Source organism: Lampetra fluviatilis, chromosome 3 (genome assembly GCF_964198595.1).
Source record: "Lampetra fluviatilis chromosome 3, kcLamFluv1.1, whole genome shotgun sequence".
Classification (NCBI taxonomy): domain Eukaryota; kingdom Metazoa; phylum Chordata; class Hyperoartia; order Petromyzontiformes; family Petromyzontidae; genus Lampetra; species Lampetra fluviatilis.
This window is the reverse complement of record NC_136277.1, coordinates 6,158,602-6,171,566: the sequence shown is the minus strand read 5'-3', so window position 1 is coordinate 6,171,566 and position 12,965 is coordinate 6,158,602. Positions and strand designations below refer to the sequence as shown.

At 42.1% G+C, this 12,965-nt stretch overlaps 1 protein-coding gene across 1 annotated transcript in view; it reads left to right on the top strand.

The window, feature by feature from the left end:
* The window catches only part of LOC144947815 (uncharacterized), a 127,269-nt gene that overhangs the window by 95,108 nt on the left and 19,196 nt on the right, over positions 1 to 12,965 (top strand). The window contains exons 27-29 of the mRNA XM_078877171.1: positions 2,463 to 2,573; positions 9,610 to 9,726; positions 10,453 to 10,573. Of these exons, the coding sequence (XP_078733297.1) occupies positions 2,463 to 2,573; positions 9,610 to 9,726; positions 10,453 to 10,573 (349 nt within the window). The remainder of the gene's footprint in view (positions 1 to 2,462; positions 2,574 to 9,609; positions 9,727 to 10,452; positions 10,574 to 12,965) is intronic.

The window sequence follows — 12,965 nt, the reverse complement described above, 5'->3', positions numbered from 1 at the left end:
CATATCTTCCTCGTCTCCGTCTTCGTCTCCACTGCTACCCTGTACTTCTTCTTCTACTCCACTGCTACTCTATACTTCTCGTATTTTCTTCTTCTGGTCCGACCGTCTCCGTCCAGCTCCCAGCACAACCCCCCCTCTTGCCCTGACGCTCCCGTATTTATCCCCGTCCCTATTAATTTCCAATTAATTAACTGGCGTCCCCCCAACGCCCCGCGCCCGCGGCCCCCGCCGCCACCTGTTCCCATTCCCAGAATTTTAGGCGCCACCTTGTCCCTGACAACAACAACCGGCCAATCACTGCCCTGCATCCATAATTGCCTAACGGGCCGTCTCCGTCTCACCCGTTGTCCCCCAGCAACACCAGCATGTCCCAATACGACCCCACTGTTCCCAACCCGCACGTGTTTACAATTACCCCCCTTGGCGCGTGTTAAACCACTACACATATAATAGGTGACGTTTTGGGCATTGAGCTTCTTCCTCGCAGATTATAAAAATAGTTCACATGTCACAAGTAAACAACAACACTAATTAATTATCACTTTCCCAGTAAATTCTACTGCTCAGATTGCAACAGGTCACCAAGTACTACTGTCACACCACAATACTGTTCAAGGATTCGAGATTCAAAGTAAAGTCGTCAACTGTTTGGGTTCATTCATCCCACTTGCTATGCTGTTGTTTTGCATTTAGGCCCATTCTGCGAATAGGGGAATATTCAAGCGTTTTTGTCGTCTTTGTTTATGTCGTGATCGGCTATCTGCCTCCAAGGGACATTTGGCACTTTGGCTCCTGTTAACCCTTTCCCGCTCCAAGATATCTGCAAGTGGCAGGCTGGGTCTCGTTGACCGCAAGCGGTTAGCATTAATTTTATTTAGAGAGGCATAGCACTATGCTATTTGGTTTTTTCGGTAAAGTCACGTAGGTTAAAAAGAGAAAACAAATAAATTAAATAACGACGTTTCAGAAGCAACACAAGCAACCGTCATCAGGTGTTGACTGCTCCAGCAAAATTACGGTGCATGCAATTTGCCAATACATCCAGGAAAAATGCATACGGAAAGTAAAGCTCACAAAAATAATCATCACGTCCAAAAATACATACGAAGGCACATTCAGTCATGAGTCGGATTTATCGATGTCTGGCATTCAAAAAATCATGCTGCATTCATAAATCAATCAATCTGTCTTTATTTTACGTGCCAATATCACCCTCAATAAAGTAGGAACCGGTACACATAACAGCAGAACGGGAACGGCACAGAGGTATAGAGCAACATAAATGAAATAAAGAAACCCGTCACACCCTCAACGGCTAAAATAGACTGAGCAAAGTAAATTGCAACTGCACACAAAATGAATTGCAACTGTCTACAACAAATACAATAAGTAATGTAAGTCGTGAATAAAACAAATAAAGTAAAGAAATTGCTTTTTTCAACGGTTTTACTTAACTTGACTCCTGTGTCGTGGTCAAATCTTGTAATCTACATTTCGTCCACTTCCCGTTGTCCAATCAATCCCTAATTTTGCACACGTACTCAGATCCGGTGACAATGCATGTCTGTATTAAAATCGGCATCAAATAATCAATTAATTGCCTCCTTTCAAGCAATCAAAAAAAAATCATGGACGTCATATTAATTATATATTTTTGTGTAGGTGAAAAACGCCGCGGTTCTTAAAACTGGAATCGGCTCGCACAAAAAGCAGGTGCCGCGTGTCTCTTGTAATCAAGATGTCGTCCACTTCCCGTTCTCCAATCGAGTTATTTACTTTATAGTGCACTTTAAAATACAACCGTTGTTTTTAAAAATACATTTTTAAGGATTTTTTATTATAGATTTTATGGGAAGGCAAGACTGAATATAATGACGTATTAAAATGTTTTGCTGTGTTCATGTAAAGCCACTGAATAATAAAGCAATTCAGTTTAACCACAGAGTGGCGTGAGTGAGCGTGCCATCATAGCAGCAGGTAAAACGTTTGAGGACCGTCCATGTAAAAACTATTTCTTTATGGAGCAAACTTGAAACATATTATCAACAAAATGTTTTATCTGTGCATGTAAAATGGGGCTGGTGCTGAGAGGGATTAAACATTACCCTGGAATAAATGTATTAATTCTAGATTTGAAGCTTTCGTGACTGCAACGATTCATATTCTTAGGTTTTTTCCGGTAAAGTCACGTAGGTAAAACATCCAAATTAATAAAAATAAAATAAAATAAAGATCACGACGTTTCGGAGGCAACACACCTGATGACGGAGACTTGTGTTGCCTCCGAAACGTCGTGATCTTTATTTTATTTTATTTTTATTAATTTTGATGTTTTACCTACGTGACTTTACCGAAAAAACCTAAGAATATGGAATGAATGTGTTAGAATTGTACTATTTAACTACAAGAGACTCCTGGTTGCTACAAAGTTGTGGATTAATATATAATATAATCTCCTTTAGAGCTGCTCAAGAAAATCCTGGAGTTTCCCAAGGCAGAGTCATACAGAATTCCTCTTCTGCTTGTGGTCGCAAAAATCGTCAATGTTCTGGCTCTTCAGGCAGCAGATGAAGGTAAGGAATGCGTTGTCTGGGCTAGCTCTACATTTTAAATATGAGTTTGTTGATTTTAAGTTCTCAACACTAATAAAACACGTTTTGAGTACTTGAAGGTAATATTTGTAGAATGCAAGCTAGCATCTCTGTCTAGTCATTGCACACTGAGATGAAATATCAGTCCATGCGATTCACTTCAGGCTTCAAGATTTCACAAAAAAACTCTGAGCACTGTACATTTGTGTTTTAAAGTTTGAGGTATAATAAACATGTGACGAGTAAATCAGTTTTGAGATTATCAGCGACATTTCCCATCGGCAGCTCGATCGCCACTTGTTGCAGTTGTTGCAAAGGTCCGCAGTTTGAACTCGATAGGCTACACTGGTAAATACTGCGGGTGCATTAGCCATTAAGAGTACGTGCCATCTGCTCCAACCTGGACTTTAAAGATTTCATAAAGTCCTTAGAACAACAGTTGGCCATTGTGTGGTGGCGTCATGGTCCAAATGTGTTAAATTACTTGTAAATTACTTAATTAGGAAATACATACTAATTGTCGCCCTCTACTTTGAAAACGTATCAAGACCCTGATGTTAGAGTCTTGAGACTCAGTGATAATTCCGAGGTAAACAAGTGTAATGATATATAATTATTACGAATCATTAACATATAGCTATGTCACCGCACTGCCACGACATGTGCTTGGACTGTTATAGGAGTCACAGTGTGTGAGAAGAGTTATTTTCTTCAGCAATCTAAGTACCGTATTTTCCCGCATATAACCCGCGGGGTATACCACTTTTTACAAACAAAACAAGACCCTGCGGGGTGTATGGAGGTGCGGGCTATCCCAAAAATATTTTACACGTGTGACATGTCATAACTCGTTTAATGTTTTCATGGTATGACTAGCCACTATGCAACACTTACCTTTGACTAAAGCACTGCTGAATAAACCACTCACACTAAAATTGTACATGTTATCACGTTTTTAATTATTCGAATTGTTTGTACAATGAAACGACAATGTTTAAAGTAGGCGCAATTTGTTTACCGTAATACTTTCAGTGGCTGTAGGGGGGTGCGAAAGTTTCAGCTGAGGCTATGGATTGCACAATGGGAAGGGCCTTAACAAGCGTCTACCAGAAACGGAATCATAATTGCTGAGTCCCTTAGGTCGCTGCTATTAGCTGAGCACTATACAGTCGCGACCATGAACTTCCAATGGCTTTGTTGCCAGGAGGCAATGGCGTACCGTAGTGCCACTATCTGAAATTAGTTTTACACAAAACGCTATTTATTGCGGGGTATATGTGTCTGCGGGTTATATGCGTATGCGGGCTATATGCGGGAAAATATGGTACATCACTTATTATGTTTAGTTATTTCGGTAAAGTCACGTAGATAGAAAAAAAAATCAAAATTAAAAGCAAAAAACCCACGACGTTTCGGTCGCAACACAAGCGGTCTTCTTCAGGTGGAAAGAAACGTGACTTTACCGAAAGAACCAAGAATATGAATTCCTGCAGTCACGAAAGTTCTAAGTCTAAATTTTACATCACTTAGTGCTGTCTAGTGCCATCTCTATTCTTGCAATACTTGGAGCCCACTAATGGAACATCTGCGCCAGTTAGAAACATTCAGGCTGGCCTGCCTATTATCCATCCTGGGTTTAACCATGCTGGATTTCATGTGAGGGCTTCAAAAATCATTGAAAGATCTAGACAGTTCCATCGGTGAGCTCCTCTGACAGGCAGGGCTGTGTTGGCTGGGGCATGTAGCCCACATGGCCAGCCACCGCATACCAAAAAAGCTTTAATTTGGCCAAAAAGAGGGGGTTAATGGGCATGGCATGGGCTAGAGAAGAGATAGATTGATGTGGTACACCTCTGATTAGCATGGTTCGCTATATATGGTGCGAAGGAAGTTCAACATGCATACATACAAGATGATATGGAGCTGATTGGAATTGCCAATAACTGCTACAAGCATTGTCAAGATCGGCCTCTGTGGAGGACGTTATTGCACAGTTGGAGGAAGTCGTCCTCCAACAACAGCGGAGGGCAGAGGAGTGATGCTCGCAACAATGAGCAAAGTGCCAGACGGCTAAAACACAGCAATTGACACAGTAGGGGGCACAGGTGGTGCATCTGCCAGTCATCTCAGTCAACCCATGACACCTGGGTCTGTCCAGTCACCTGCCAGCGAGCCTTCGACACTTCACGTGGCCTTAAAGTGCACATATCCTGGCACAAGTACCATGGTGACATCACCGCCACTTAGTTCCGAATGGCAGTTATTGTTAGTGAGAACGCGGGTGTATGCCGACACGAGTAATGACGGTTCTAAGGCTGGTCCCAACTGCTCCTATGTTTTCACAGAAATGTATGCATTCCCCTTACGTGAATCACATAGGGACTCGAAATTGGGACATATATTGGCCTACGCAATTTATAGTAATGCTTAAGCCATTCAGTACTCAGACCCCTAGTATAGTGGGATGGTGTGGTGTGATGGTGTAATGGACTATAATGGCCATGATGGGCCACTCTGATATTTTAGCAAATTAGTTAAACTCCTAGATTAATTTAGCCTGTAGACATATTATTGCTAAGCATACACACTGATTAGCTAGAGAGAACTTTGTCACTTCATTCCATTTCCCGCCAAGTTTGCAGAGTCAATAATGGTTAATGTATTGCTGGTGATGGTTGCCGGCAGCAATTTCTCTAAAATTGCTGCATTCGATCATAACTTTCACAATCAGAATCAAGGTCATCCATAGAGGGGTGCGGGGCCAGGGGTAAATCACACTGTGTGGGCCCCCTGGCGCCTTCAAACTAAACCGGAAGAGTTACATCTGACACCGTGATGTTGAAGTGCGGGGCCACCAAAAGCGCAGGGCCAACGAAGCGCGGTGCCACCAAAGCGCGGGGCCACCGAAGTGCGAGGGCCGGGGTGGTCGCCATGATTGGCTGTACTCTAGGGACGGCTGTGATCGGATTGCAACAGCACAGCCATAGGGTCTGCCAAGGGTTGTGGGCTTCTCCTGTGAGTTCTGGCAGCATAGTTTTACACTGTGAACCTTCTCATACACTTGGCGTGACGGGCTTTTTGTAAACATTGTCAGACCTAAGTCTGCATTGAAATCTTAATTATTTTTCTTAACATATAATAATAGGTTTTTTTACCATTTTTTCTGGCAACAAAACTGACACCTTTTTACAAGGAATCATGTTTGCATTAACCAAAATCCTGCGGTCAGAATGCAAACAAAAAACAACTCTGATAATGTGTGCGTTGTCTTTGAAATTAATTGGTCCACACCAGAGACAGCTTTTCTTAGATCCCAGTCTCACATGGTGTTGGACCAGATGACGCCAAAAGGCGCACAACTCAAAGATATTTTTATTTTCATTTGTTGACTTGAAATTTCTGGTCTCTTTTAATCATATACATGCTAGGGTAGTCGAAGCCTTTATTAACAAGTTTACAGGCACTAAAACTTGGCTCCTGAGAGGTATTGTAATCTCAGCATATGGCTACTCAAGCATTATTTTGTAGTCTAAAAATAATTAAATTACTCCCCACTTGGCATTATTTAGCATTCATTGTGATCGCTACTTAAATGTTGGCACACATTAAAAAAAACAACCAAGAGACTCAAACATTAAGTTAGGTTATGTTCAGTTATAAATAATGTTTCTAATCACCATCTTGATACAAACTTGTTACTCCCACTTTTGCGACTGTTTTTATTTATGGTGATGTGATGTATAAATCTGCTCAAATTACAGTTTTAAAATCTCAATGCCTGGCATTCCATTAAGCCTTGTGCTTTATTATTTATTATTATTACACTTGTTCAAACTTGGTCCATCATGCCGGCACATAATTGTCTACAATTGCACATGACGTCATTGGATCTTTAATGTAACTGCAGAGACAACAGAATTCCTATGCTCAGGGCCGAGAGTGAGTGGTGGAGTTAGAGAATCTCCATTCACCATCGATGTTTCTCATTCACGGAACACTATCGCATCCCTATTACATGCAGATCTCGCTTAGCATGACCCCGTAGAACGCTGATTTGTTATAGCGCTCTTTATCCTGGAGATTTTTTTTACGAAAAATCTAAACAGTGCTTACGAGTGAGAACACGAAGCAGTGTCGGACAAGGAAATGTACACGCCCTCATCATTCACTCAGCCAATGCGAGCGACAGAGCCAGCCAGATCTCACCCCCTGCAAATTGATTTTCACGATTCATAATCACGATTACATAAAACCAAAAAAATATTTGTTTAGCCAGGAGAGAACTCACGAGACCAGGATAGAGTATCAGGCGTCACCTAAAAGAGACCTCACCACAGAAATTTAGACTGAGTGCATCACTAAGATCACAGAGGACCTGGATCAATTATCTGGGGGATTGGGAACACAGGAGCTCCTACAACCTCATATTAAGCCCTCATTGCTCATACAAAATAAATCACGCTATTGGGAACGCATCTCCATAAATACAATGGTACTAGCATAAGTACCCGGCGTTGCCCGGGTGAAAAATATATTTCTTAATAACCTTACATATATACACACCCTCACCACTCACCACTCACCCTCACCACTCTCCCTCACCACTCTCCCTCACCACTCTCCCTCACCACTCATCCTCACCAATCACACCCTCACCAATCACCACTCACCCTCAACACTCACCCTCACCACTCACCACTCACCCTCACCATTCACCCTCACCACTCTCCCTCACCACTCTTCCTCACCAATCACACCCTCACCACTCTCCCTCACCACTCATCCTCACCAATCACACCCTCACCAATCACCACTCACCCTCAACACTCACCCTCACCACTCACCACTCACCCTCACCATTCACCCTCACCACTCTCCCTCACCACTCATCCTCACCAATCACACCCTCACCAATCACCACTCACCACTCACCCTCAACACTCACCCTCACCACTCACCATTCACCCTCACCACTCTCCCTCACCACTCTCCCTCACCACTCATCCTCACCAATCACACCCTCACCAATCACCACTCACCACTCACCCTCAACACTCACCCTCACCACTCACCCTCACCACTCACCCTCACCACTCAACCTCCCCTCACCACTCACTAATCACCACTCACAATCGCCACTCACAACCGCCCTCACCATTATATTTTTGCCCCAGTCAACGCCGGATATTTCCCATTCGTAGCAGTTTATATCAACTATATAAACAACTTATATTAAACAGGAAGCGCGATCCTAAAGTAATTTACAACCTTCGATTAGTCCTTTGTGCGATTCAAAGAATCGATTCCTGGCATGTTGGGGGTTTACATTTTGAATGATAGAGTTTCATTTTCATTGTTATTTTATTTTTTCAGGAGTTTTTTATTACATTTTTTCCCCGGTCAACGCCGGATATTTCCCGTTCGTAGCAGTTTATATCGACTTTAAGCAACTTATAGTAAACGGGAATCGTCCGAATCTAAAGGAATCTACAACTTTCGATTCCTTTGCGCGATTCAGAGAATCGATTCTTGGCGCGTCGGGTTTAAAAGTAATTACACAGTTGACCGACCCTATAATAGTAATTGTACACATTGTGGTGGGGGGGGGAGTGAAGAGGACGTGAAACTTTGATGATTTTACCTCAGAGTCGCGTGCTGGGTGTCGAGGCCTAGTACCGTGCAGAGCCTCCGGCCTCGCTTAGATTGCCCACTCGGCTGAGGCTGGGTACCGGGGCCGTTCCCCCCCCCCTCGCTACAATAATACTGTCTAATCGCTATAATTGTATTATCTACCGAGCCTATAATAGTAATTGCACACATTGTGGTGGGGGGGGAGTGAAGAGGACGTGAAACTTTGATTAATTTACCTCAGAGTCGCGTGTTAATGCGTGCGCATATTTTTTACGGAAATTAAAAATGGCGTCCACCCCGCAGCAAATGCGTCGCTACCCGTTGCCAGGGGCAACCGCCGTCCAATGAAACTGCGTATGGTCCGGCGACACACAGACACACACACAGACAGACAGACAGATTTGCGATTTTATATATATAGATAATAATGACCCCTTTTAGCGCCCATTCCATTCACACTCAATTCTCCAGGAACGCATTTTGAGCGCTAAGCAAGGTGTGCCTGTACATTTAACAACCATCGCTACCAGTTGGCTTATAATGGGGGATTTGACTCTTAGCTTAGAAAACATGAATGCAAGTGTTTTTGATAATGTTCTCCTACCTCAGTTTAATTTGTATTGTTACTGATAGTTTAAGTTCTGTTTAACCTTTTTTATGGTCTTATTGCATAATCTTAGAATAGGGTTTCCCCTTTTTTCTGGCAAACAAGTGTTAAGATATTAAAACACCAAACTAAAACCTTTTACAAGGAATCATGTGTGCATTAACCACAATACTTGTGGTCAGAATGCAAAAATAACATACTTTGATAGCATATGCATTGTCTTTGAAACTGATTGGTCCACACCAGAGACAGCTTTCTTACGAGCCTAGTCTCAAACGGTGTTAGACCAGAGGACACCTGTTTTGTTGCCAGAAAAAAGGAGAACTTATTCTCATATTTTGGTACTGGCAAAGGAGGTCCCATGATGCATAATGTTACACACAAAGGTTTTATGTTTTGGACAATATTGATCTCTGCATCCGATCATCACGGGTTCCGTTTTGTACACCTCTCTCTAAAATCTGCTGCCCAAGAGCAGGGTCCATGGCTCAAGGTTCCTCCATTTCACCAATCTCACTGCCCCTCGTCACCTCACAGCACCACGCTCCACACGAGGGCTCTTGAGTCATAGCTAGAGAATGATGGCTCAGGTGGATTCCCCTTGCCTTTCTCAGAAGTCTTGTTTCCGTGACACTGAACCACTTAATAACACACCTAGGATAAACACTATATTCACTTTGATGATGCAGATCTCCCTTGAATATGAGACTTTCCATGTCAATGGCTATATATACAGGTGTTGTACTAATTGCATATTCAAACTTTGTTTTGTTTTCTTAGCTTCCGAAGTCCTCAGGACTGGAGACATTGCAGGTGACCCCTTGGAGAAAATTGTGGAGTGGCCCAAACACCGGGATGGCAACGTGTACATCCCCTACAACATCTCCATCGCGTTCAGTGAGTGCAGTGCACTGTCGACTGCATGGGTTTATTTGGGGTTAAATGCATCGACTGGGATATGATTGAGAGGTAATCCTCTTATATCTTACAAACCCGTCCAGAGAGTCCATTAATGGGGGTACATTACCCTAAATATTTTTTATTATCAGTCAATCAACAATCATTTGTGGGATAATTGTGTGATTGAAAAAAAAATTACTTCCTATACAACAACATTGCAGCGGCAATAGAAGCGTCCATGCTGCGATATGGCCTTTGTGAATTGTAAGGCTTTTTGATGTGGGTAGCAGAGTACACTTCATGATGCACAATTGTACACTGCAGTGAAGTCAAATTTACATATTGAGAGCCTTGGTAACCTCGAAGATTGTACGCAAGTGGTGCACGTGTTTTGCACGAAAATAAATGCTGCTTAATCCAGTTAAATCAGACGTTCTGCTGGTTGGCACTTGGGCTCAGGCAAAAAAATATATATTGGAGAATCAGATGTGACAGACGCAAGCAACAGCACGATTTTGGCCATGCAACCCAAACATTGGACCACACAGTAAATAATTGTAGTCTGCACTCCTTCAACGGAGGAATAGCAAAACTAGACAAACTCTCTTGAAGCCCACTCGTGACTATCAGACCTCAACATTGGCATATAGTTCCTGAACATAGTGCCATACGTAAGCATAGAATGTATTTGAACTTGCTTAATCCTCATGCTTTGTTTTCTAGGCGCCAGAGACAAGAAGGTCATTGAGCAAGCTTTCCAGGAATACCATAGCAAGACGTGCATCAGGTTCACTCCTAGAAAACTGGAGGAAGAGCATTACATCAACTTCCAGGCACTGGACGGGTGAGTGTGGGTGCACATGTGTGTGTGTGTGTTTTTGTTTCTGCTGTAATGGTGAATGTAGGTATATTTGTTTGTATGGGAAGCGGTGGCGTAGTTCTTAGCGTGCTGTGCTACAAACCTGGAGACTCGAGTTCGACTCCTGCTCACGGCGACCAACACCAGTGACGATTATTTGAACTGATCCGGGGCCTCCCCTAGGTCGACTTAGTCTTAAATGAGTACCTGGTGCAGTGTGTAAACATCGCCACTTGGGACAGACAAAGACAGCCGGTGATGTGCTAGCCACTCACCCCCTCGTGTGTTGTGCTAGCCTTCAAAGTGGTCGACAAAATCACTTGCCCCAAATGTCTGTTAAGGCTATACAGGGTATCTTTGTCTTTGTTGCATATGCTGTAGGGATGAGTGTAGGAGTATCTGTGTGTGTACTGTAGGAATGAATGTAGCCGTATCTGTATGTGTGTGTGTGCAATGTGCACCTATAGTCTGACACAAGCCACTTAGTGGTGAGTAGGAGTTATTGTTTTTGTTGTGTGTGTGCGCTTGAGGGATGGTCGTAGTTGCACTTATAGTGTGTTTACATACTATGGTTGTTAAAATCATAGTTTTTGTACATATAAAATTAAATCAATGAACATAACATTATTTCCTTTGAAACTGGCTCCCTTTAAGTTTTTATCTATCGCAAAAATTACTAGTTCGTGCACAGCATCTACAGTAAGAAGATGCATGCAGATCTGTACAGAAATGCATCAGAACCATTTTCCACACGGTTCTGACCTTGAACTTTTGGAACAGGAAAACAATCACATGTACATTTGGCCCTCCATTGCCATGCTTGTGGCAGACATCAATTTGACCAGGTACTTATCACCAAATGCAGAATTACAGAAAAACCTGAACATTAAAAATGCATTATATTAACATGTATAGCAAAAGTCATTGGCCATATAGCAATATTGCACAGCAAACGTAATGTTGAATAACATTTTTCCACCATGTGTAAGGTATAACAACTTATCTGGTCAACCAAAGTCATAATTCCCAGCTTAGAGGGAATCTTATCACCTTAATTGCAGCTGTGGACAGAGAAACGTGGGTCATAATAATTAAGACAACAGTTGTCAATTCCTCAATGACAAACAACTACTGTATAACCACCTGCACTGGAGTTAGAAGGGTTAGCTGGGACACGATTGGTGTGCAATAATCCTGAGAATCCAACTCTGTCATGTGATCACATCCGGGTCTCACACAGGCTCTCCATTAACACCAAGCCTCACTGGGCCTGAAGAAGCCTGAAATATTATCATGCGAATCTAATGCCAGATAAGGCCTCATAAAGCATGCTGCTGTGCACTTTGTTGTTGCCAGGTTTGTCGTGCATACTGCTGCGTATTTAAAATGTTGAAATGACGAATTACATCCATTGTAACAGAGTGGTAGTGCAAACTGGAAAACCATGAGTTTCAAACATCCCGGCGTAAAATGCATCAACCCATTATGCATTTGTGTAAAGTGCATTGAGGTTATCTTATCTTGTATTACCATATTGCTGTCAGTCACATTTACTCAAGTTTAATTTGATGGTGATCAAAGACAAATGGACCACAATGCACTTCAGGAAATACTGATGTTTTAGCATATGCACAATGGCTGTGTTCTTCTTACACATTTTTTCATCTTGTTTCAAACTTTTGCTGCATATTTGCTGCTACTACACAAGCCACTTTAGTCTACAGCCAACTGCGTGTACAGAACAGCAATCTGTAAGCATTACATCAGTACTCACTGGTGACTTACCTTCATGTTATATTCCAACTCCTAATTCGTTGTTTGCCATTGTGGTCTGCTGAGACTGGTTGGACGGAAGACTAAGCAACAACTGGTGAAGATGTCACACATGCAGTCACACTGTGAATAAAGTTTAAATATGAATACTATTCAAGGCTGCAGAAACCTCATCTAAGGTGTATTCATTATTAAAATTCCACTATAAATGTTAATTTCCTGACTCTAGGTACTGGTAAAAAATGCTGAAATATGGTTACCATTTTACGGGTTATTGTTTAACATCCCTGGTACATACTACAGGGGAAAGTGTCGGTGCACCTGTGATGAATGTCCATGCAGCTTCTGCAAACTAATGTAGGTTTTTATGTGCTGTGAGTATCAATATTTGTTCATGCATATTTTTTCCATACTTTTACTTTTCTTGAACTGATTTGTAGAACGTAATATAATAAATATTATTCCACATTTCTGTATATGACCCAGGCTGATATGACATAACAGAGAATAGATGTAATCAGTTCTTAGGTTATTATAGTGGTAATAAAAAACAAGTTGCTTTTTGAACAATGATGCCGGTACAATAATTCTACCTTTTTCGAAT